Source organism: Tiliqua scincoides, chromosome 1 (genome assembly GCF_035046505.1).
Source record: "Tiliqua scincoides isolate rTilSci1 chromosome 1, rTilSci1.hap2, whole genome shotgun sequence".
NCBI lineage: Eukaryota > Metazoa > Chordata > Lepidosauria > Squamata > Scincidae > Tiliqua > Tiliqua scincoides.
This window is the reverse complement of record NC_089821.1, coordinates 90,873,017-90,900,352: the sequence shown is the minus strand read 5'-3', so window position 1 is coordinate 90,900,352 and position 27,336 is coordinate 90,873,017. Positions and strand designations below refer to the sequence as shown.

Below are 27,336 nucleotides of genomic sequence, written 5' to 3'. Positions count from 1 at the left end.
AAGAGACTGCAAGTCTCCCCCCAACTTTTTCTACCCAGACCAAATTATTGGGGAGTCAGACAGCCTGCAAGAGAAAACTATGATTTACTTACCTCCTGGTAGCAGTTGTGGACCTGCCATAAGGTCTGATGGGCCAAAAGCCCTGGGTGTGAGCTGCTAGGACCCTGCAGAAGCCTCTCTGAGGCTCCTGATGGGGGTGGAAACGGTGCTTCCGGTTTTCCGGAAGCAAAATTGAAAGCATTGGGGAACCTCAGAGAGGCTTCCCCAACGTGGGTGCAGGTTGCGTAAGGCTCCATGAGCCTCAGGTGAGGGGAGGGTGGCTTTTTGTAGAGGGGGCAGCAAAAGCCCATGGAGGGGCACCATCACGGACCTTTGCCCTGGCTTTGGGGCTGGGGTGGTCCGCTGATGCCCGGAAGGTACCTCCCAGTAGGTTGCCTGATAACCTATGCTACATCTCCTTGGACATATGCCAGCCATTTTGGTGTTGTATGTTCAAGGAGAGTTGGGTGGGGCAGTCAGAAAAATGGGAGATAAGATCTGAGTGATTGCCACCAGACCCACCCTCTCCCTCCAGTGACAACCTTGTGGTTTCTCTCCCAACATGCCCTGTTATTCCCCTAAACCTCCTACAGCCCCTGCTGTCAACCTAACAGTGCCTGTGGAGCCTCTGAGCTGTTGCTGCATGTGTCATGCCTCTTGTTGGCTTGGCCATGCATGATGATGGCCTGGTATGACCTGGTGTGTTGGAGGTAGGGAAGGGAGAGAATAGGGCAGGTACCAGGGTGGGGGTGGAGGGCTTCCCTGGGTCTCCAAATGCCTCATAAAGCATTAAAAACATCACTTCCGGTTTCTCCATGAAACCAGAAGTTGTGTTCTTTTACCTATAGAGCTAAGTCTGAACTCAGTAGAGAACAAGGACAGGTCCTTGTTATCTGTTGAGTTCGGAGGCTCCTCCAAAGGGGAGAAAAGCTCTCCTCACCTCCGGAGGGGGGGCAGCCCCCTGGGACCATGGGGATGGGTGTTTGCCCACTTCTGCAGTTTCAGCTATCCGTGGGAGTTCCAGAACAGAACCCCACAGGTAAGGGAGCACACCTGTATATACCAGATTATTGATACAAAAGGTATGCACTTTTGTCTCTGTAGAGCAGAAAGGCAGAAAGCTAAGCCTAGAGAAACAATGCTTAGTTATTACTGCCTACCTGCCTTTTAAAGGGTTACCTAAGGAGAGCTAATCCAGTTATCTAAGGAGAGGGGAACTTCTCAAGTGGGTTAAGCCTAACTGGACCCCAGACAATGGAATCCTTCCTTGTTGTTTCAGTTAATCTTTCTTTGCTGTTTCAGTCAATTCCAGACCCATCAAAATTATCTGAGGTGATAGTCACAATCTGTTTTGGTAACTCAAGTGGGTGTTGCACTGTCTCTACATTGCCTCTGCTGAGTGGATTTTTGGAGGAAACAGGCCATATGTTTTCTCACACAAATTTCCTCTGCCTCCACTTGGGAATGTCAGAACATTCCACTGCAGTAGTGCTGCAGCTTTTAACCTTTAGCTTACTTCGAGGGCAAAGAGCTTTTGGGAAACAGAGGTGAAATGCTGGCTTTAGAGTAGCAGTAGTTGTGTTCAGATGACAAACAGTACACTGACTGCATTTTGAAGTGTCTGACCAAGTTGTGGCAACAGCCCCAAACTTCTGCTCATACAGCGAAACCTCCAGACAAGGCCTGTAGTTGTCCATGTGTAGAGTCTCTCCATGCTCCCTCTCCCTGCTTTTTGCAGAGTCCCCTTTCACACATCCAAATTACATGAGACCACACAATGCTGTTCCTTCTGCCATAGATTCAGGTACTTTCTTCATCTCCTGAAAAAGGGCAGTAACCCTGCTCAAAGAAACAGTCAGGAGCTTTGGATTTGTTTCCTATTACCTTTAGTAGACAAACTATAATTGCATACACTGTTGTGTTTCTATCTCATATTAGAGATGACTAGGATTTAATATCAGGATATATGTATGAATATGAGCTTGGTCCATCTAGTTCAGCCTTGCCTTCACTGACTGGCTACAGCTCACTCAGCTGGGACTGAAAGCTGTCTCAGACCTTCCTGAAGATACCCTATACAACATCATCTTATACACGTAACAGGAGCTATTCATATGTGATGCATACTATCATTTTGGATGACTCCCCTGAGTTTTGAAGCGTGGCGCTGCTCCTTTCTTCTACTGCATAATAAGATGCAGATGTTATTACTGTGTTGGTTCCAGAGAATGACAGAGGTAGAGTGAAAGAAGGTACAGTGGAGGCTTTTATTGGACCAACTTCAATCACTAAGAGTAAAGCCTCATAAGGCTTTTATTCTCAATCTGCTTTCCTTTCTGCCTGAAGGAGAGCTTTGCAAGCCTCCAGAGCTTGCTAACTCTTATCAGCTGAAGATGGAGCAACAGAACAGATCACCTTAATTACTCTGTGTCTCTGCACTATGGAGGCATATCCACTGGCTTAAATGTATGAAAATCCATCTTAAATAAAATATTCGCTTTAAAGTCACTCAATATTGATACTAAAAATATTCACTTTAAATTGACTTAATATTTATTCTGGTGCTTTATTACCTGGGCAACCAGCAGGGTACAGGCATCACCACAGCAGACAAATGATAATGAACAAGACTAGTCTATTAATGATAAGCAGCTGATGGGCACAATGTTCACGGGGTTGGGGGTGGGGGGGTCAATTTTCCTTCATCCATTAGGGTTCAGGATGTTCAATAGTAGGGCTGGGGGTTAAGGGAACAACAGCCTAATCCTAACCTCTCCCCCCTCCTCTGGTGCAGCTGTGCCAAAAATGGGTGTGCTGTATCCAGCAAGGGGACTGACTGGGAGGCTTTGGAAGAGAAAGGGGATTTAAATCCCCTTACCCCCTCCATAAGTGTCCCGCTCCGCAATTGATCTCCTCCCTACACTTGTGATTTTGCTAGCCCCAGTCCAAAGAGAGAAAGGGGGCGGGGAGGCTTCTGTCCAACAGGAATAGGATCTGGTGCATGCCATCATTGCTGGGTCACCCCCTCTGCAGCCTCCCTGCCCTGTGTTATGCCCCTCCATGCCCAGTTCCTTCCTTCCTCCACCGCCTTACCTGACTCCTCAGGATTTTGCAAGTCGGGCAATGTGTGTAGGAAGGTTCTGGGCTTCCCGCCAGCACTCCAGCAGCGTGCTACTCAGAGAGCTGCTGCAAAGAGCTTTTCGGCTGCTTTTCAGCAGTCAGCACCAGTAGAACATACCTTCCACCAGCACTTTCAGCCCATATGACTGAGCTAAAGGTGAAACTGAGAAGGAGAATGGGAGGGGAGGAAGAACTGAGGTGGCTGCGAGGAAGCTGAATTTGAAGGGACAGAAAGAATGGGGAGGGTGCATTGTGTGCACATGAATAATTTCCTCAGAATGTCCACTTGTTCATACAACAATTAGTTGATTTTCCACAATCGGTCATACAGCTCTGAGAACGAGTTCAAAACTCATTTGAACATCCCGTATTCTTCCAAACAGAATTAGTCTTCCAATCCTAAATATGTTTCCTCTGTAGCAAGTCCTGTGGACTTCAATGGGGCTTACTTCACAGTAAGCATGTATAGGATTTCAGCCTGAGGCAATCAAGTAAATTTACATACATCAGACTTTTAATCAAAGCTGACGACAATTGTCCTTACGATCAGAGTATACTCCCATTAGAAATGTTTTTATGACTATTTTGAATTGATCGTTTGTACAAAAATTTGTTACAGAAGCAGAATTTCTTTTTTTCTGAACTTCTGATTAAGTGAATGTTTTGGATGCCTTTCCCTGGAATAGTCAGATGGTCTGGGTGAAGAATTGAAGTGCTCTTTCTCTCTCACACACACGTACACACACACTCACACTCTAAAATAAAAGATTTCTTTGCTTAGATCAGCCAGTCAGGTAACAAGGCAAACACCATGTGACTGATGTGACTAATTATGTCATGCGCTGAAAGCCATGCAGGAACAAACTGTGGTCTGAAGCTCAGTCACAGAACTATTTGCAGGGAAACAGCAAGTAATGAATACTCTCGTAAGAATCATCACCTGCTTGCAGATAAATCATGATACATAAAAAGCTACGTTGATCAGATAAATTATTCACATTGAATAATTTGCCCATCTCCAGATTCAGCCAGCCCAGATAATTCACAAGCAGTAAAAGCAATAAATTGTCCTCAGTGGATAATCTGACCGGCTTCATCAGAAAGTTTCAGCTATAAACGGAACAACAGGCATTTTATGCAGTACCTCATTCAACAACTCAGGAGAACACACTATATCTGCAGGATAGCAAAAACATTTTTCCCCTTCCTCCAGATGTCTCTTTTTCCTTCCAGAAGTTACAGAGCATTGGACAAGCAATAACAGATGATGAACACATGCATAACTACAAATGGGCAAGCTGATTGTTTTCAGAATTGGTATAAACATTTGCTCTCGGATTGAGATTTAGCCCATAGCAAATCTTTACATTCGTGTTATAAACCTCTGACAAAAAGAGTTTATAGTGGAAGTGCTGACAGTGAGAAAATGTGGTTACGGTCAGAAAAGCAAATGGAAAAAAGTGCTGTTTTCTAATTCCATATGTAGAGCCCATCAGTGACTTCCATACCTAATTTGGCTAAGTTTACGAGATCGAAATAAGAGCGTGCTAAGTGCTGCTGTTGCAAATTCCACCTAGGAACAGCAACATTTTTGGCAAAATAACCATCCGCACCCATCCGCCATTCTGCTTCACACCACATCTCCACATAAATGAGGAGAGAGGAAGAGAGAACAACCATCTCTCAGGCAGCTGGGTTTACAGTAGGAAAACCGGAGAATGCTCTTTTAATAGCAAAGAAACATGAATTCAAGAAATGAATCTGGAAAGAAATTGAGGAAAGAAGATTTTCGGTAGAATAAAAAGTAAAGAAACACAAGACGAAAAGAGGGAGGCACTGTAGGAAAGGCAAACAAATAAGACCACATCATTTTGACTGGGAAAATGTGAAAATGAAGTTGATCCAAATTCCAAACATAAAGGGTTAAGAGCAGGTTGTCAAGCAGAAACAGGAACAGAGCCCACAACCCTTAGTAGGAAATGTATCCTAGTAAATTCAGAGTGATAGCTGTAGAATTTGTGTTAATCATAGCTTTCTGAATGGCATCCTCCGTACTAGGCCAAGATTTCATGCGAAAACTGGAACTGTCTTCTGATCAGCAATAAGTGCTATTTATAGCAGTGCAGAGGCCCGCAGAGGGGTCTGTGAGCTCCCCGAATCCTGCAGAAGGCAAGCACTGCCCTCCAGGTAAACTTAAAAGCCCCTTGCTCCTGGCAGCACCATCACTGTCTCTCTCCCCACTCCCGCAAAGACGTACCTGGTTCCCAACTGCCCTGTAAGAGTTTGGGAAGCACTGCACTAAGTCATGCTCTCACTATACATGCTTTCCTATCATCTAGGGAGGGGCTAGAGCATATGACTGGACAAAGATCCCAAGATAGGTATTCACTCTCAGATTCTCTCTGAGTGTTCCCCCCCACCTGTTCACCACATAAATGTTTCCTGAATGGCTATTACTGATACAAGCGGTACATTTTCAGTGATATAAAAGTGCCATTTAGAATTTACTGAGGCCACAGTGCAAAGAAGGACTATTTCCTCAGGTCCCAATATCTCCTTAGCTCCCAATGGAGGGCGGGGGAGTTTGGAGGGAGAGAAGTGAATGGCAGGGGTTAGGAAGGAGACTGTGGATCTCAGTGGCACCAGCATGAGCAAGGATCCTATCCCCTCTTTTTGGACCCACCCCTTTTCTCTTCTTGGACTTAGACCAGCTATATAGCTGGCATAGGCCCAAGGAGACCCTTAGGCCACTAGGAGGCCTAGACAGAGGTAAGTAGAAAACATTTTTACTTACCTCTGAGAGGCTTCTTGATTGCTCCCCACCACTACATGCACCATGAGCTCTTTCAGAGTGGCTGTACTGTTGGTAATCATGGGGGATAGGATTGGGCAGTAAGGCTAATTTTGTGAACTATGACCCAAGGCTATCACCAGAATCTCAGGATGTTCAGCTAGTTGAAGGCACCAACATGAAGGAGAAGGAATAACTACTTATCATAAAGCAGCGATTTGCTAGAACTAACGATATATGATAAAGAAAGGGAAAAACTTAGGTTGAGCACCAGAGGGAAGAACAATTATAATTAAAAGAAGAAACACAAAAATGAGCCTGCTGACATACCACAGACACCATACACAGTACGAAAAACTAAGCCTTAGTAAAACAACCACATTGACTTGTAGCACAATTAACACAATTATATCATTGCAACAATACACACCAGTTGAATTTGACTCTCCTTGAACAGCTGAGAGCTATACTGAAAACAAATCAATCGAACCCAGCTAATTAGAATATAACAAGTAGTTTGAAATTATGCAAAGCTTAAAGTCTTTTAACTCATTCATAATTCTGACTGTAAATTAGTAAGTATATGTCAGTAACTTCATATGCCTGCTGCAATAAATACAGAGAGCAAGATATGTTTTGTCAATAGGCACCCTTCATGCACACTGGATACACAAGTAGGAAATAATAAGGTTGCTTAATGTCTAATTAATTAATTCAAGCTTCAAGATAAGATCAGCAGATCTTGCTGACCCTGCATGCTAATCAGGTGATTGATTAATTGCTACAATCTTAATAATTATAGGTTATAAAGAGAAATACATTTAATGATATTCTACATTTTCATTTCCAACAGCTTATCTATTCTCCATATATTGAACTACGGGCACATTTTATTCTTTTGTAATCCCGAAGTGCTGTCTCAGTTGATCAGGCTAATGACATGCATTTACCTCTTAGTTTTTACTCACTATCTCAGTAGTACTTGGAACACAATCCAGCCAAACAACTGCTTTTAAGTCCCATTGATTTCAATGAGAAACTTAAATGTATTCTTACTTTTCCACTGAAATCAGTGGGACTTAAAATATTCTACTTGGTTGCATCATACCCTTTGGCTGGTGGTATCAAGACTCTAACCAGTGAAAGCTAGGGGATTAGAAAAAGTTAGAAAAATGTTAGAAAAATTAGAAAAATGTCTGCTTGATTTCAAAACACAAAATGTTTGCATAATAACAAAACAAAATTCTTTCTAGAAAGATGAAAGGAGGCTGTCGCTGCATCTTATTCCCCCCTCCTGCACCAGCCAGAGCTGGTCCAGATCTGAGTAGACCCGTTGAGGCTGCCAGGGCTCAACAAAAGGTAAGGGAACAACTGTTCCCTTCCCTTGACAAGACCTCCAGCTGCTTTCCTGGCCCAGCAGGATACAGCAGTGGCCATTTTGGTGCCACTATGCCATAGCATGGGCAACCATTAGGATTCAGCTGCCTGTGTCTATACGGGAACAATCTCATAGAGCAAATCACTTACTCTCACCACCAAAAACCTGCTTCATTACACAGAAGTGCCGTCATCACCATTGCTACCCCCCAGCACATCCACACAAGGACTTAGTGGTTATCTTCAAAAAAAGGTTGGGAACCACCAGCCTAAACTGAAGGCTACAGACAGCAGTGAACCTAGAACAGGTTATGAAAGCACTTCACCCATTTGTGATGGGGGAGCCAGCCTCTCCCACTGAATGAGCTCTCTTGACAGCTACATGAAAGCCACTGAGGATTTTGTGGGTCCTTGATTAGGCTGCTCCATGGACCAAGGGTACCTATTTTGTTCTGCAATGCTTTAGAATGTTGCATTGCAGAAGTTGCAGAGGCAAAGAGCCAACCAAGTGAGTTTCCCTGGGCAGAGAGAGGTCTCAGAGATAGAAAGAATATAGGTTCTGAAGCAAGCCCTTAACATGGATGGAAGCACTAGGCTTGAAGTAAGTAAGGCAAGGAAGCCAAGTTGCCTTTGGGAGAGGGAGAGAAGGGGTAGGGGAACTTGGAGAGAAAGATGCAGGCTAAGAAGTTTGGCTGACCAGCCTGCGCTGGCTTCAGCAGTTTTGGTAGCACCTGGAATGACTGAGAAGACTGGAAAGAAGTTTCTCAGCAGGACTGCCAGAGAGATTCTCATGATATAGGCAGGTTTTGTTTTGTTTTTTTAAATAAAGATGAACCTAACTATATGGCATTTTCAAAAATGTAATTATATGGCTGTTATTCAAATTCACATACTTATATGCCCAGGTGACCATGGCAAATGATTGCAGAGCAATACTAGACAATGCAAGTTGTCTTTTCTCAGTGTATTATATGTCACAAGAAAGGTGTGAGAGTAAAAGCCAATCATTGTTCAGAACTTTAGATACTATAAAGTATTTGTTTGTTTGTTTGTTTATTAGGTTTGTATTCCACCTTTCTCCCCAAAGGGCAACCAAGGCGGCTAACAATCAAGTTAAAATACAAACAAACAAGGATACAAATAAACATTGAAAATACATAACACTTAAAAACAATTAAAACAAGATAAAATATATAGCAGCAGATTAAAAGCACATAGTAAAAGACATAATTTATAAATTTATAAAAACAGCCCTTATAGGGCCTTGAAGGCTTTCCTGAATAAAAAAGTCTTCAGGCACCGCCGGAACGTTAATAATGAACTGTCCTCAGTTCAAACTGTCCTCAGTTCAAAGGGAAGGGAAATGCCATAGTACAGGTGCCACCACCGAAAAGACCCTGTTTCTGGCTGCCATTCCCTTCACCACTCTCAATGATGGCACAACCAACAGGGCCCTTCTGATGACATCAGAGAACGGACTGGACTATTGGTCCGTACTGAAGTACTATTGTCTTCAACAATGGCTCCCATATAATGAAAGGCAGACATTACAAAGCAATGAGAACATTGGAAAGAGGAAATAGATGTTTCTCATGTTATAAGGGAAAAAATTCTTTCCTGTCATTAAAAGCAGAAATACATTTCTTTTATCTAAATATATGTTCCCTGAAACTAACTAAAGATAACCATCGCCTATGAAACTGGAATAACATCACACTTCATTTGAAACCAACAAAAAATAAAAACTACCCTTGAAACTGAAACTATGTCATATCCTTGAATACAAGTGATATAGTACTGGCTGCTGAACAAGTATCTTTTGATTGTTTAGTATCCTTACCCTGGTATTTATACTTCCTACTTTATAACCATCATTGGTATGGTCTTGCTACAATTGGGGAGAGAGCATCCCTCACATAGAAATGCTTGGTACAACTCATAAGCATTCTGCAACAAGGCTCTGGACAGCTGACATGTGGCCTCAATGTTACAAATCAGAATTCTTCTGATGAGAATTTAAAACAAATGCAACTTTCTTAGAATATGGGCACAAATCCTGGCAAACTGCTTCAGCACCTCTCCCCTTCAGCCCAGACACATCTGAGGTATAAGTATGTACCACATAGTAGACATACAATATTTGATAATCTTACTGCAATTTGATGCAGAAGTTACAACAGTTCCTCACCAGGAATCACAAGCTTTCACCCTCGTTACTTCTATAATTGGACACGCCATACAGGCACCACTGCACTGGAGATGGAAAGGATGGACCTGTTGGCTTGGTTGTGAGCAGGGTGTTACATAGAGTAACAGGATTTGTGGTAGTGATGTAGACTGAAGTCGATTGACTTGAATTCAAGTTATTTCAGGGCGCAATCCTAACCCCTTATGCCAGTGCTTTCCAGCACTGGCATAGTGGTGCCAATGGGACGTGTGCTGCATCCTGCAGTTGGCTGTCACTCACTGAGGCCTCCTCAAAGTAAGGGAATGTTTGTTCTCTTACCTCAGAGCTGCATTGCCCTTATGTCAGTGCTGGAAAGGATTGTGCCCTCAACTATTCAACTCTGCATAAATGACCCATTGAATCAACTTGACATGCTATTTGCATATTTTAAGCGAATGACTCATTGATCGTGGTTCAGTAGCATAAAACATTGTCTGGGGCTCACCTTACCAGCCGTGGGCCACATCCAATGCAAGTTTTAATTTTTTTTAACTTAACTTTGTGCACCTCTTCTTGATTTTCTGTTTATTGAAATTCCTCCTCCACACCCCCACCAACTCCTTTTTTCTGTTAAAATTGACTTAAGACTCAGCTAGAGACTCCACTTGAAAAATATCTTGCAAGAACCTGAGACATGACTTGAGACTTGAAGGTAGACTTGACTTGAGACTTGGAGTAAAAGTCTTGAATACATCACTGACATCCTTCATTTATATGTACACACAAACACCTGTTACGAAGTGGTGAAGACCTTTTGAAGTCTTCAGAGAGCTACTGAACTTTTTACTTTTGCAGCTTGCCTGATTCGAAGTTACGGCACTGAAGAAGATAACAGTGAAACTGTACTATAAAAGTAAATTACTATCATGAATATTAAGCAACAAGAATATAATAAACATGACTGCTTACATGATTCTGATTTATTGGTGCTGATTTGCTTGTAAATTATAACACAAAAGTATTCATTAAAAAAATTTAGAAACGTGCAAAATAAAATTTGGTGGCCTGTTTCTGGAAGCTTTAACATCTGCTGTTTGATTCATTTCTAAATATTCTTGGGGTACAGTGGCTCCATCCCACTCTCACTGAAGCATATGTACGTTTATGCATGCTAGGACAGACCTATTTCTTTCACCCTCGATTCAATTTATATGGTCCACAATTGCTAGGTGGGAAGGGGTTTGTATTCAAAACCTATGGTAGGCATGCAATCTCCATCTGTGCTTGGGCTTCTTCTTCAGTGCTGCTGCAAAAGCAACCCTGCTTCCCCTGCAGAATGAATGATCCAGCTGCTGACCTCTGATAGTGCTTATGTCAGGTGGATAAAGGCAGGATCGGAGGCAGAGTCCAGACAACTCTTTCCAAAATTATCTAATTAGCATCCTTGTGAAACACATTGCTGATAACTTGGTAAGCGTGGCAGGCTGGAAGAAGTCTACCTGAGCATGTGTTCAGCCTTCTGCTGGGCATTCATCTCTCTAAATTAGGGTGTGCCTGCCAGTTTATCTAAGTACCCAGTCCTAGCCACAGGATATGCTGGTGGATCTCAATGATCTGCCAGCGCATCTTGTGGCTGTTGGTGTGGCAGCTGCTATACTGTTCTGTGGAGTACTGCTGATAGCGCAAGTCCCAGAAGGCCACACACAATTGATAGCAGCCCACAGAGCAGCCACCAAGCCCAGTAAGGTGATGGCAGAGGCAGATCAGGGGTCTCCAGGCAGCCCACGAGAGCCCATTGCAGTGGTCAATGAGGCTGCACTCTGCAGGCCAGCCAAGGATAACATTAAGCTGTAAAATGTGTAGAATTCCCCCAAAAATTTTTTACACATTTATAAAAACTAGGCCAGCCTCCCTATTCAAATGTTTCTTGCGAGGAGGACTAAAATTTGCCTCAAATTCCACTTTTTTGAAATTTCAGTGCCAACTGTATCTATCCTTTCACACACATTGCGCGCACATAGAGACACATGCTCAACATGTACAATGAATGGCTTATGTGTCTGTATGTACATCTTTCATGGTTTTACTAAACTGCAATCAGGGATGGAAATTCAGCTTCTAACACAGTGGAACAAATCCAGCAGCAAAAACCTCCTAAAGGCGGTTCATGCCTGTTCTGTTAAATAGTGCTCACTTTGAGTCAAGAGGTTTCATTACTATATTTGTGAACCTCTTGGCACCAGGGTTTGGGATTTCCCAAAGATTAAATATTATTATGCATTTTGCATCAGGGGTTTGGCAGCAGAAGCTTCAGATCACTCATGCTGAAGGGTTAAAAACAACAGAAGAGATTTTTATTTCAAAATACCCGTCTTATGGATGCATCTATATGTCTTTAATGCTAGAGGTATGGTGCATATATGTCTTACAGAATTGCCAGAGTTACTAACTAACAGGGATGGCAGGCATGAAATACTATCAGTGTTAAGAGCCTCCCTGTCTATATTCTGGATCAGATATTCTGTTATCCAAATTAATTGAAAGCTCATATGAAAACAGGATTCCCCCCCTTTAAATGTGTTAAACCCTGCTTTGTGTTCTATATGCCTCACTTTGTGACATGTGGCATTATGTCACGCCTAAGATTATTTCTGAAGATTTCAGTGTCAGAGTCGCTCTCAGTTTGCTTTCTTTCTCAGTTTGCCTAAAACCCACCACTTTGCAGTACCAATTCCAAATGCCACTGAAGGAAGGATCTACTGCACAAGCAAAACAAAGAGCGCACACATATCTTGGTTCAGTTTATATTAGCACAGTAGTTTCTCTTTCTACAGGTTTCATTATTCACTCCAGAAAATGTGTGTCCACGAAGTGGATCAAGTTTTCATTGCTGCTACTGTCTACTGTTAGTGCATGTACAAGGGACCAAGAGAAAAGACAACTATGAAAAAGAAGCTCAGTTGCATGGCATGGGAAGCTGGGACAGATCTGGGCAAACGTGATTTTCTTTTCTTGTTTTTAAAAAGGCGCAAAACAAATGCCATTCTAGAAATGGTACTTGTTACCCAACAGACAAGTCTGCAGAAGCATGTATAAACCTGCCCAACAGGCACGCATCCTTTGCGCCGTCTTTCTCTGTCTGTTTAAAGGAATTGAAGACAAACTCCTGAAGCTTGCGTGCTTCTCTCATTTGCCCTTAGTGCTTGATTCATCCTTGTAAGCACCCTCTGTAGGCACTGAATATGTTTTCTTCAAGGATTCCTTGCCTGTTCAGCAGTAGCAGCTGTGGCACTTTTCGGGGCAGTGGGCTCTAATCCTTTGCATGGTTGGCCAGAGTGTATGCAAAACCCACAGCTATCACAGCCACTTAACATCAGGTCATCGCACTACAATACTAAAAGCATTTCCCTAAAGATGAGGGGTATGACATTTATCTTCATAAATACCTGGAAGTCAAAAGATCCCCTTTAAACATATTTTATTAATAATCCAATGTTATGTATGTTTGGCACAGGTTTTAAGCCAATATATGCCACAGCAAAGAATCCCGGTGGTAAGGCCCTGGGATCATGTTGTGCTCCTAATGCTGTTCTGCACAGATTCAAACAGCAGAATTTGGCACATGATACAGAAAGGAGGCACATAAATAAAAGGCAGCATGACCAGCCATGTGGCAGAATAATCAAGTCACAGAGAAAGGCACAAACATTACATGTCCTTTGTCTGTCTCACTGTGAAATCCTACAAACCTGACTCTCCAAACTGTTGTCCTTCTTTTGGCAATCTAGAAATAGAAGCAGTGACTGTTTACGCTTTTTTTCTCATACATACCATTCCTAATTGACCAGTTTTGCTTTCTTTCTGACTGATAATGATAAGGCCATGGAAGGCTTCTTGCTACAAGGTAAATAGTCCTGTGTACAAGGACTATTAATACAAGGTAAATTAAGTCCTGTAAATACAAGGTGTAGTCCTGTGTCTCTCAATCTGCAACAGGACTTGCCAATCCTGTTTCTTCTTTCAGCCTAGGACTGATTCTTATCTTGTCAACATGACACTACTTAGATCTAGCTGACTACTGACATTATCCTTGGATGGTGCTTGTTTTTTTTCTCCTTGTTTTTTTTTTTTTTTTTTGTAATCAACCTGCCACTGGATTGATCTGGTGTGTTTTAGCAACCAAGAACTCTACAGATCCTCTGACCAGGACTCCACCAATGGGACACGAATTAGGCTTTTAGAGTTGTAGTTTTCAAGCTGTGCTCTGGGAAACCCTGGAAGCTTATCAGGTGGTCCTTAGTGTGAGCCCTGATGAGGCCTGACAAGGTGCTGGGGAAGAGAGAGCATCCCACCGGTGGTTAGGCAGCGGTGCATGCAGCCCTGCTGATCAGCTAGGTGGCAGAACACAGGACCCTCCTGATCGGCTGGGCAGAGCGGTGCGCAGTCACCTGGAAAGTGGTGCTGTATCTGGTGATGTCAACTGGATGTCACCCATGCCCAACTGCAGGGTGGATGGACTGACAGGGAGCAGCTAGCCTCAGGAGGAAGGGACTGGCATCAGCCCTATAAAGGGTTTCCCTAGCAGCCAAAGAAAAGAGAGAGAGAGAGAGAGAGAGAGAGAGAGAGAGAGAGAGAGAGAGAGAGAGAGAGAGAGAGAGAGAGAGAGAGCGCAAGGAGAAAGAATGGCCAGTCAGAAGACAGGGCAAGAGTGGAGATCAGGGTCAGAGCAGAGAGCGGAGGGGTAGAAAAGAGGGTGAAAAGACCCCTAGAGGAGGGTAAGCGCTGGCCTCCCACTAGATTCCTCCATGGGATAGGTTCACCACCATGGGGGTGCGGGGAGCAAGGCCTCCAAAGAAAGGGAAGAACCTGATGTTAGAACAGCTTAACAATACTGGTGGACAATAGCAACTGGACAAGAGCATTGAGAGCGGCTGCCTACAGCCTCTTGACCCAACATCCTCCTAAAGCCCAGATATTGATACCCCCTCCAAGTAGCCTGAGCTAACCCAAGAGACTATTTCCAGGGCTATATTAAAGGCCAAGAGCCTCTACTTAAGGGCGACCGGAGAGAGAAGAAGCGGGGATCCAAGGGTGCAGTGAAAAGAGAGAGGAGGGTTAACCCCTATTCTTGCTACTTACCTTATTGTTGGAAGCAATCAATTGTGTTCTACTGCATTGGCCTTGTCTGGGCAGGTATGTCAAATAACTTCATAAGCTCCCTGGAGGTGTAGCTCCCCCGCTGGGAGGAGGAGGAGGAAATGATACTCAGCAGCATGATTGGTAATGGCAGACAAACTTTTCTGAAAGACAAGTTCACCCTGGTTTCTGATAGGCTGAGTGTATTCTGGGTTCATTTTCAGTTCAAGATTGAGACTTAGGCTCAACAGGCCAAGCCAGAACCCTGGGTAAACCCAAAGCACTCCAGAGAATCCTCTGTAATGCACAGCTGTTCCGCACCAGAAGTGCCAGAGTCCTGAGCAGACAAGTTCATGTAGGAAGAGTTTACTGAGGGGAGGAAGTCTGAATTTACTATTCCAGTGTTGCTCTTCTCAGAACTGTGGATGACTCTATATTAATCCTATGGGGACTCACTAACAACACCTCTTCCTGTTTAGTTAGTGAATGCAAGCATATCTTATGCAACCACCATCAAATATGGAAGAGGTGTTGCTTCAGTATGTAAATACTAATCTTTTAGCAAATGCTTTCTGAAAGATATTGATCTTTCAGCACTACTCCAATTTTTTTTAGCACTGCAACCCACTTTATCTGCTGTGATGGCCAGGTAATTTCCCAGAATGCTTTGCAGCGTCACAGCCAGCACCGACTGTGACCCACCAAAAATCGGGTCACAACCTAGTGTTTGGGAATAGCACTGGGCTATATCTTGTACTTTGTGTTCTATGATGTTTGCATGATGACAAAATTGCCTAAAAATGAATTTCTCAGAATGTATCTTTATCAAATTATATGTTCCTGTACTTACATTTTAAATTATGTGTAGAAAGTGTACTGTCTTAAAGAACGTGTGTGTGTGTGTGTGTGTGTGTGTGTGTGTGTGTGTGTGTGTGTGAGAGAGAGAGAGAGAGAGAGAGAGAGAGAGAGAGCAGGAGCGCAATATCAGAGGCCTAGACTAGGATCACTGTGGGACTATATGTTGGAAGCCCACAGAAATAGATAATTAGAATGTAATTTAGAAAAGCCTTGAAAATGAAGGTGTGGAAAATGGTCCTTTGTCATTCCTGGTCACATGATGGGAGCTCAGTAAATTCCTTTTCCCAAATAGCTTCTTTGGCAGTTATAAAATATTTACATTTTCAGGTGATTTGGATGTACAGCTCTCTGTTCCTGCTCCCAGTGGAAATAACTTATCACAGCCCTGGACCCACATAAAGGGAAAAGAGCTCTTGCGTCTGATAACCTGGCCAGTTCTGCTACTTATTGCTTTGGCTTGCTTCACAAGCTGAGATGCTGACCTTCTGAAACTGTAGTCAAGCTCAGATGGCATTAGTCACAGTGCTGTCTTTTTATTATGCATATTTCAAATTTAAATCTGTAACAAGATGGTTGTGGATCAAGACCACAACTATTCCCTGTAATAAAATTAAAGCTGTCTTGAAAAATAAGAGCAGATGAACAGTGAAGTGCAAAAAGAAAAAAAAAAAACCAGGAGAATGGAAAAAACTGAAAACAAGAGCAGTTTTTAAACGGATTTTTGTGCAATGAAAATGAATAAAGATTAGCTGGATTAACATTAGTTTAAATGTACTGAAGTATAATGAAGGTGTAGTTGTCACTGAGATGGCCAATCTATGCCTGGGTTTATCACTTCAGACTGCAGATTGGGGGCTACGTGACTGAATATACTGCATACAAAATTAAGTAAGTAGAAAATACTCTGTTTCAGGACTAGATTTCAGTGCTGGCATCAGGTCATGGTGGGTCTTGGGGCAAAGCCAGCCTTGGGCTTACCCACTCCAATGGCTGTCACTGAGTACAAGTTGGACAGGTGGTCCCTCTGGACAGGTACCCCACCTGTATGATTCCTGATACCATCCATGGGGAAAGGATTTCAGCTTATGAGATTCTCTACAACTGAAATTCATCACTGATTTGGGTGTGTGTGTTTGTTTCTGAATTACCCTGTGTTGTTTGTGGAACTATAATCAGGAATCCAGCATGCCAACATTGTATCTGTTAAAGCATCTCAAAATTCCTTATATTAGTGAAGGAACACACAGTTTACTGTATTTCATACATTACAAAATATATGTATTGATATGGGGATTAATCTGTATGCCAGAAAGAGTGAAACATGGATTTAACTTTAGCAGAAATAACAGCCCAAACCTAAACTTCCCGGTACTGCAGGCTATATCTGCACCAGAATGGCCACCTCTGGATCCTGCAGGGCCAAGGAAGCCCTCAGAGGTTTCCTCAGGGAAGGGGACATTCATTCCCTTACTCTGAGTAAAACCCCAGTCCCTGCAACATGGTTTCTTGAGTCTGTGCCAGCTAAATGACTGATGAAGACTTAAGAAGCCCCATGTTGGGTTTCTAAGCCCAACATGGAGCACAGGATTTGGGGGAGGAGCTCTTTGCCAGTCCTACCCCCTCCCAGACCAGTCCCTCCCTGTTTTGCCCTCCTCTTGGCCTTCATGTCCCAGAACACCTTCCCCCACACTCCCACCACCCCAACACCACTTGGCGCCATCAGGCATTTACCAGGTTGCTGCTGGCAGCCGAACCCTTCCTCCACAGCACTGGTTGGGAAGCACAGGCCTCTCCACTGGCGCAGCTTACTCACAGGGGGTAGCAAATATGCTTTATGGCACATTTGAGACACCCGGAGCTGGCGGTACAAGCTTACCATTGGCGCAGAGGCTCATAGAATTAGGCCGTAAGTGAAATTAATGTGACACACAAAGGCAAAATATAATCCACTATAGGGAATGAAAGATAACTTCAATAGTATCTGTCACATATAACAATGTGTACTTCACGTGCCTTGTCTGTATGTATTCATGCACTACGTTACATGTTCCTAAAGTAGGAAGAGAACTTCCATACAAGGTAACAAGTGGCGTGCTGTTTACTTGATCACTTCCTTTTACAAGTTGCTGATATGGCAAGGAAGTAGCCACACTGCAACGGCTGTATTGAACATTTGCCAATTTTTATTTTTAAAACTAAGGTAGTACTTAAGGGAGGAAAATTGAAGTATTTTATTTGTGAACCCCATTTGCTCCCATTAGTTTCCAGATATTCATGCATTTGTTTTCTCATGATTCTTCTTCCTAGGAATAGTCACATGGGCCAGATCACACAATGAATGGAATGTCTGTCAATCAGATTTAGCGACGTACAGATGTCACTGAGAGCAAACAAAGCAGATTTCAGAAAGTACTTCCCTCATTCTCAGCAGCTGATCAATTTCACTCTTTTTTGGTGCAGTGCCCAGAAATGGCACAAGCATTTCTACACTGCTGAAAAAAAGGTTTTTGAAAAGTGTCCCTCTTTATGTTCAGCCCTAAGTGCCAGCAGTCCCTTTGCCATTCAGATAACATATGAAACAAGCCATAGACTTGTGCACTTCAAATTCCAGATTTAGGCCTAATGCTTAGGCATGAAAGAAAGTGAATTTTGTCATGGGCTGTGTGTGACTATCACTAGTGATAGTGGTGGAAAAATACAGAATTCTATAACCCAGTAAGGATTGATTGGAATAAGTAAGATAGCTGCGACAGATATACCAACAGAATCAGAGCTGCGTCAGTATCAATATCATCCAAAAGGATAATTTTTTTTTGGTACATGTTCAAACTGCTTTCCGCTGATTTAACTATTGTGTCTTCCAACCATAGAACCCTAGGATTTGCATTCTTATGAATGGCTAAGAACCTTTGCACCATCATAAAATTCCAGTTTTCAGGTCATGATGGGTAAACTGGTTTTAAAACTGGTTTGTAATATAGACACACCAACAGCACTGAGTAGCGACCTTCTCTGTTGTTGGTTATTTGCAAGCTGAAATCTTTACATTCATGAATTCAGAAGAGGCACAGCCGCTACAATATTTGAAGCCAAGCGAAAAGATATATATTTAATTTATCAGAATGGAATTAAGTGGAACAGCTAGACACCTCCTTGACATTTTACAAAGTAACCAGTAAAGACCACTTTTTTCCACAGTAACACATTATAAAAAAAAAAGACAACTCATTTTCCTTATAAGTAATAATCTTCTAAACCCCATAAATGACTGCTCATTAGCCTGTCAATGTTTATAATGGCTTTCAGAACCGTAACAAGAATTAAAAATAGTTCAGTGAGCAGAAATGGACATTAATTTGTCATACTTAAATATGAATTCATGAATAAGCTATCTGCAGTTCTCCCCCAATGCCCACTTCCAAACTCAAAAGTATTAGTTTACTTCCTGTTACCTGTACCGTACCCATCAAGAGATGGTTGAAAAAAAAAACAGAACCTTCTCAACTGCGGCATCTGAAAAATTCTTCATATCTCAGGAGAGGACTGCACCATGAAAAAAGAGACAGTAGAACAATCACATTCATCAGTTTAACTGTTGTTTTGTTCCGGAAATGCAAACCAAACGACTGATTGAAAGAGAGAGACAGTGAGTGACTATGTAATAAGGGAAAGGAAAGGATTTAACCTAAGAGCAACATTACACAGAGATTGTCTATACATCAAAAAGAGATGAAAGGTTGATAACGCATAAAACACTTGACTGCTATATAACCTACATGGGATGTGGAGCAAAATGAACATCAGGTAGTGCCCCATGAACCACCTACATCCCCTTGAAGACTAAAAAGGCAGTGCTTCAAGAGTATATAGCAGGTACATGGGGAACAATCTCAGGCATATGTTAGAATGACAGAACTTCAAATGAAGGTCTCCTGAATTCTGTGTGGCACAAAAGCTGCAGCCAAAAACTCAAAAATGTGTTGTTTTCCAGTTAGGTAATTATATGAATCCTGAAATATAGAAAGAATCTCAAAAGACAACATGCTTGTCCTATTTGTTTTTAAGATGCAGAGGGAGAAGTGGAGCAGGGGTCACACTTCCAGTGGAGACCCATTCCTCAGTGTATCTACATTGCACTGACTGCTAAACCACCACAGGGTATCTCGACACAGCCAAGAAAGAAAGGAAAGAATTTTGCAAGATTTATTTGACTTTGTTATATGAGATGCTAGCCGTGAAGAGCTTTCGTTAAACCTAAAGACTTTTATGAACATAAAATCAAATTAAACAGCACATTAAGGGTTCTATCTTCTTTGACTGATGTGCACGCGCAAACAACTCTCATTAACGGTAATGGCAGTTATGCACGCGCATCAATCGGAGAACAGTTCCCTAAGTGCTTTATTGTTCTTCCTGAAGATTTTTCTCTATTGGACTTTAATTAAGCTCCTGCTAGGCTTGCAAGTTTTCAGTTTTTCAAGTTTTTGTTTTTTTTTAAGAAAATAAAGTGAAATCAGCTTCTTTGCCAGATGAGATTTCCCCCCCTCCATTACCATAGTCGTGCCAAGGATATCAAAATTAAAGATCCGTTAGAAGCAAGGCATCTGTCCTGACAGTTACCTCACAGTTTTCAAGTGCTTGTCATCCAGTTTGCCAACTGATCAAGGAAAAAATGGCCTTGGCTGATCCAATGACTTTAACAACAGCTTGATTTACGCAAATCAGCAGGTGAGGTTTTCCAGAGCATGGAGATAAGCATTATCACCTGGTATTGCTGCAGATGAAGCTGCTGCTAAAGGCACAGCTGCAGTATGGCAACCCCAAGTTGGCAAGAACTGTAAAGAAGAGTGGGAATGAAAAAGGAAGTTGTTATGAACACATATGCATTGTTAAGACAAACTTGGGCTTAAAGAAGATGTACCTTGCCTCTCTCTCACACACATGCATACAAAAGTTCAGTTCTTCTCCTTATACAGAGAATTGTACATATTAATCCTCTCTAATAGTATTATGTTATGAGTGAATGAAATATGAGCATAACACATTTAATATGAGACAACACATATGCCATTTCTTTTTTTGAGGTGTACTGAGCTGTTTTATTTCCTTAAAAGACAAATGCTGAAGCCATTGACATAAGCAATTAAAAAGAAGGAGGAGGCAGGAGCAGGTAATGCAACATTTGGGATATATCTTCTTCAATTTGGGACATTTTTTTAGAAAAAAGCACACAGGCTATTTAATTAACTGCTACTGTATGTGATGTACTTACTTATCGCCTCCACAAACTGTTCAAAGAAGCAGTATGGGAACAGTGGCTCAGGCAGCTCTCTGAAAAACATCTTGAGTGCTCCGGTGACAACGTGGATGTCCTCCCACTGGCTGTCGTCCAAATTCAGCTTCTCTTCTGGGAAAACACGAGGAGAAATGGAACAACTGGTTTTAATGAAACAATTACAAGACACTAATTATTATGTTAATGTTTGCCTACTATCATCAGCAACCGTTAACAGCCTTCTGCACCTAGAGGTTTGGTGCTGTGCATGGGTTTTTTCCCCCCTTTTTTTTCCGTAGGAAGAGAACATTTTCAATGGAATACCATCTGTAGGAATGCAGCTAACAAAAAAGCAAGAGGCACAAAGAGACAGTAGCATTGACACAGTATGTCAGATACATTTACTCCCATAATGCATCAGTAGGAAAAATTAGCATCACAGCTCAACATGATTCAAAGCTATTTGGTTTCGAGGCCGAGGGGCTAAGAGTTGCCAATGATGACCGGCTCAAGGGACCGGCCTGAAGGCCTTGCCGAGCCAACAGGAGACATATGCTAAACATGGCAATACAAAATGAGTTATTGCTTTACATGTGTTAGCCTTGCTATATACAAGGGAATAATGGGCAACACTTTTCTCCTTTTTTTTTCTTTTTGCCTGAATGTAATATCAGGAAGGAATTCAGCACTGCAAGGGGGAAAAAAGATATTAATTCCTCCTTACTGCTTTAACAATATTTTGTTTGGTTTTTAACTCTGGGAGGAAGATTTGCCCAGCAACAATATTAGACAGACCCCTGTTGGCCTACCTAGGCTATGCAAAGCTGTCAAAAATGATAACACACTAAAGACAAACCACAAGTGCTTGCAAAACTGATTTTCTGAACAACAGAAATCTTTTCTTTTGAAGCTTGACTGAGCTGGGAAATTTAAATATAAAAGGAGGAGGAATGCAAAAAATAATTCTAATAAAAAGATGGTGTGATTATTACTCTGCTTTCCTTTGAATACTTATTAGAAACATCTGGCATTATTATTATTAGGCTAGAATAAACTACAGAATCACGGACCTGACAAAACTCTCAGAAAGTGAGAGTGGCTCACTTTTAACAGGAAGCAAAGTTCTTGACCGTATCACCTGTTCTAAAAATGGATGCATATAAGTATCTTAAAACTGTAATATCCCCTTCCTGTCTAAAAGACAATCCAAGGTGGTGGGCAATAAAAGAAAATACAATAAAAACAGAGCAGTCAAACACAGCAAAATGACAGAACTGCAGTGAGTCGAGCAACACATAAATAAGTGATATTATTTTTACTTTCACACTATTTTAATTCTATATGTTAGTAAGAATCTAACAGAAAGAAATCTACAAGGGAAAAGAACACAACATCTTAACAAACAGCAAACCCAGCAATTCTGAATGGTGTCTTACTAGAGTTCAAGTTTATCTTGTTTAGGCACGGTTAATGCCAGTCTTATTTGTACAGCCATTCTGGGAAATAGCATAATGAAAAAGTGAAATAACCACCAATTAAAACATTGTTAATTTCCTTTTCTCTCCAAAGACACAAATATTCAGAGAGGAATACACTTTTAGGTTAAAAAGTTTCAGAGTGGATATCTTGACTTGGACAATTATCTGCGAATGACCTGCCTTTGATAACAGGAGGTTACAGAACTAAAGAGAATACATTTGAACTGTTTCTTTTTTCTTTTGACAACACCACACCATCACCACAAAACCCTAGCCCTTTCACCATCATAAAAACAATTCACTCTCAAAATTGAATTAGAAGAGGGGAACTTCCATTTAAACTTCCAGACCAAATTTGATTGATTGTATTTCAACAATTAGCCTTTTATTTTTTTTCCACACACCATTGAAATAGACAGACAGTGTCTTAGCAGGCCTGTTTTACACAGTTATAAGCTCACAATAGCATCAAAAAGAGAGACCTGATGGGGTTTACTGTCACTTTAAAGAACAGGGTGGGTTTTCACACTGTTGAAATCTGTCAGATATTTTGAAATGTCCCTCTCACTATGGTGCCACACCCCCTGTGTGCCCTTATAATAAAATTGGTTTTACTCCTGATTAAATCATTTTCTCCCTACCCACTACCATACTTCTCATAATGGACCTGTGTGCACTACAGCTGGTGTTCTTCCCATGGTACCAATTCTTACTTTATCTTTTAAGCACTTTGCTGCTAAGATCTCATGCAGAGTGCTTATGTTTTGTTAAGAGCTTCATTCTTAGAGAAATAGCTTAACACATGTTCTAAAAATGTTGTACAACTTATTGCTTAAAACACATTTCGAAAATGTATAAGTACTGTAGTGTTGGCACAGACCTTTAAGTGGAAACCTTTAAAAAACAACAACAACAAAACACAAGCTTCTAGTTTGGTAGAGGTTGTTTCCCCCCCCCCCCCTTTGCATTGGGTTAAATATCTACAGTGAAATACACTGATTCAAAGACTTTACCAAGAATTATCTCCCCAGATTTTTTGCACAGTTTCCAACTCCTCAAGGCAATGTGTGAGGAATGTATCGTCTTGAAAGGAAAGGGTGTCATTTTACCCTTAAGCATTAAACAACAACAACAAAAAATTGTTGGAAGGGAATCAGGCCAAATTAAAAGGGAGGAAAAACTAACATCAAAAAACAAACTTGAAATAATATATCCATTTATGCAAGGTAATGTTTTCATTTATGTTATTGGAAGACACTTGAGTGTGGTTGTATGTGGCCTAAAAGAGCATCCATTCAATTGTGATACACTGGGCAACTCTTAACCTTCTATCTGTCTCAGGTGGGTGTACCTCCCTTTTCCAAGGAAAACAGAACAAGTTATCTGGCTAAGACCATCTGAATTTGTACACTGAATGACCCTTTGCTGCATGATTTAGAACCCACTATATAACACCACCACATATTCAATAGTAGCAGAGAAGAAAAAAGGGCTGGATTATGGATGTGGCAATACCTGTGGATGTGTTTATTGAAGTTAATGAACATGAAAAAGTTGCCAAGTCCAAAGATCTTCAGATTGAGATAAAATAACTCTGGGAAAAAAGGCAAAAATTATACTTATAGTAGTGGGTGCCTTAGGTGCTCATTTGTCTCCTTCCCACAGGTAAGGGAACAGGCCTCGCAGTGAGTCTCCTCCAGTCTGCACCAGCAATTTTGCATAGAGCACGGAGCAAAGGATCCACCCCCTTCTGCCCAGTTCCATGGTCCCAGCACCAGCTCAGCCAACTAACCTAGCAGGAGACCATGATCTGGTACTGAAAGCTGCTGAGAGATTCAATAGGACCAACAGGAATGCACTCCTCCTCTCTAGGTCTCAGAAAATATCATCCAGCAAGGTGACAAAGGCTATCTCTGTCCCAAAACCCAACCTAAAGCTGGGTTGAAAGATAATCTGTCTCATCTACGATCCTCTGGAGCTGAGATGCCACCACCCATTCAATCACCTTACTCAAGTAAGGAAGATTGGAAATCAACAAGATTGGAAACCAACAAACCAACAACAGCCAGTCCAACCCATGAAGATTGTATTAACCAAGTTAGGCAAGGGTACAAGCTGGCATGAAGATGATCTAAACCTCCAGAGAACCCTATGCACATCCTCAGGGCATAGAAGATGGGAAAAAAAATCCATAATTATGGAACTGACAGATGCTGTAGAGACAACTTCTGGAGCTATTAATCAAAGTACAAGTTGTGGCAAATATAAGTTATTTCATTTGCTAAGTGCCTTGCAAACTTATCACAGTGGTCAACTGAGCACTCAGCTCATTTACTGAAGATCCATTTGGGCTTTAACGCTGGTGCTGAGCTCCAGTGCCGGCACTAGGTGTCAAAATGTGCCATGAAGCATGCTTATGGCACCAGAGGAGGAGGGAGCACTGACGCTGGGCCAGCGCTAATTGGCACTGTGCCTCACAACCATGTGGATGGCCGGCTCTGGCCAGTGTTGAGTATTTTGGGGGCAGGGGGAGGCAGGGAGTGGACAGAATGGGGTGGAGGGAGGGCAGAGGAAGGCGAGAATTGGGCCTGGGAGGAGGTTAGAGACAGCGGCAGGTTCTTCCGCCATATCCTATCCTCCCTCCTGGCCCAGGCAACCCAACACATGTCTCCTTGGCTCTGCACTCACTCAAACATAGGCACAGAGCTGAGGAGAAACACGCCACCAGTTGCAGTGATTGGGAGCAACCCTTCCCTCAAGGAGACCTCCGGCTGTATCCTGGCACCCACAGAATCCAGCAGTTGCCATTTTGGCACCGCTGGAGCTGTGGGAGCTGGGAACCATAGAATTGGGCTGTGACATGTTGTTGGGATCATGAATGAAAATGACTCTAATAATACAAAACCTCTGTTCAATTTTTTTTTAGAGTGTTGGTATCAAACAGTTAAAGTACTGAAAGGACAATTGGTGCAACTACCGACAGCAGTGGTTCCAAAAATTTTTAGCACCAGGACCCACTTTTTAAAACTACACTCTACCGCAGGGGTGCTCACACTTTTTTGGCTTGAGAGCTACTTTGAAACCCAGCAAGGCCCGGAGATCTACCAGAGTTTTTTTACAATGTTTGCGCCATCATAACATATAACATTTATGTGTACAATGTATGTTGGTGTACCTTGCATAACCGCATGAGCCAATATTGCACCACACAACATAATTAACTATAAACATGTTTTGTAATTACTTGAGTTTACTTTGATGACTTGCACTGAAGTGAATCAGCCAAGGATGCATAGTCTGGACAGTAGCTGCTGACAGCCAGCCTCAAGCACACTTCCAAATGTTCATCAGTCATGGTAGAACGGTACTTGGACTTAATGATCTTCATGTAGGAAAAGGCTGACTCACATAAATAAGTGGAGCCCTTCCTGCCTCAGGTGCTCTTATATCCCTGAGGACCCTATTGCCTTCAAGTGGCTGTGGCTGTGCAGCACATTCTGCTGGATGCCCAGGCCTTACCCTTAAAGAGGCCACTGCTGACACCACATCTACCTCCTCGCCAGATCTTCCTCAATTCTAATACAAGTGGGGGGGAGCAGATCTCTATACAGACCAGTGCAAAAACAGGGGAAAGGTGTGGGGGAGGGAAGATCTCTGTATAGACATCACAGCAAGACCAGTGCAAAACCCCCTGCACACAGAACCAACAGATGGAAGTTTGGGGGGGGGTGCAGATCTCCATACATACCAGTGCAAAAACAGGGGAAAGGTAAGTCAGCCCCAGTAGAGTCAACGGGGCTCACTCCCAGGGATGCGTGGACTGGAGAGAAGCCTACCAGCGGCTCCTCTCCAGATCTACTCACGAGTCAGCCCCAGTAGAGTCAACGGGACTCACTCCCAGGGATGCGTGGACAGGAGCTCACTCCCAGGGATGCGTCACTCCCAGGACGGGGCTTACTCCCAGGGATGCGTGGACTGGAGAGAAGCCTGCCAGCGGCTCCTCTCCAGGACTACTCACGAGTCAGCCCCAGTAGAGTCAACAGGGCTCACTCCCAGGGATGCATGGACAGGAGCTCACTCCCAGGGATGCGTGGACAGGAGCTCACTCCCAGGGAGCATCACTCCCAGGACGGGGCTCACTCCCAGGGATGTGTGGACAGGAGCTCACTCCCAGGGATGCATCACTCCCAGGGAGCTCACTCCCAGGGAGTGTCACTCCCAGGATGGGGCTCACTCCCAGGGATGCTTGGATGGGAGAGAAGCCTGCCAGCGGCTCCTCTCCAGGTCTACTCACCAGTCAGCCCCAGTAGAGTCAACGGGGCTCACTCCCAGGGATGCGTGGATGGGAGAGAAGCCTGCGATCGACTCATTTTGCCTTGCGATCGACCAGTCGATCGCGATCGATGTATCGAGCACCCCTGCTCTACCGGAACCCACCCAGATTTATGAGCCTTAAAAAATGTGTATCACATTACCAGCAGATCAAGTCTCGGTTTTGAATAATTTTACTACTAGGTGCTGGGGGACCGCCTTCTGGAGTGTTTGGTGAGCTCCACATTCATTGGATGAAGGAGGTGGACTTCCTCCTTAAGACTTTCTCTTCTCAAGGGAAAGGCTGCTGCCTGATTTATGAATGCCAAGGGTGTGGCAGTAACACTGATTGGGCAGCAGTGCAGCTCCCCAAGCAGCAGCTTGTTTAACCCTTGATGCACATAGCCTAATCTGCCCTGTCAGTTTTGCGATCCACCTAAAATTGTAGTAGTCCTAAAATTGTAGTAGTTTGGGGACTACTGACCTACAGCATTTTGTTGTGAACAAATGATAATATAGATCCAACAACAAGAATGCTTCTTATGCATGTTTCTGTGCATTACTAGAATTTTCATTTTAACAGTTCTTAGCACTAGATTAGTAAGTGTAACTAAAACGCACACATTCTATGCCTGTTGAAGGGCTTTTGTTTATAGCAGTTCTCTGAAACTTCAGTTCACTGACCTCAGGGCAAGTTGGAAAAACCTGGTACTGCTAATTTAAATCTTAATTGGAGTTAGAGGGAAATAAGATTACATTTTGGCATGCTCATTCTTGGAGTGGC

At 42.7% G+C, this 27,336-nt stretch overlaps 1 protein-coding gene across 1 annotated transcript in view; it reads right to left on the bottom strand.

The window, feature by feature from the left end:
* Positions 1-27,336, bottom strand: part of ARHGAP15 (Rho GTPase activating protein 15) — a 464,537-nt gene that overhangs the window by 59,308 nt on the left and 377,893 nt on the right. Inside the window, exon 12 of the mRNA XM_066633052.1 lies at positions 20,761-20,895. Coding sequence (XP_066489149.1) covers positions 20,761-20,895 — 135 coding nt within the window. The remainder of the gene's footprint in view (positions 1-20,760; positions 20,896-27,336) is intronic.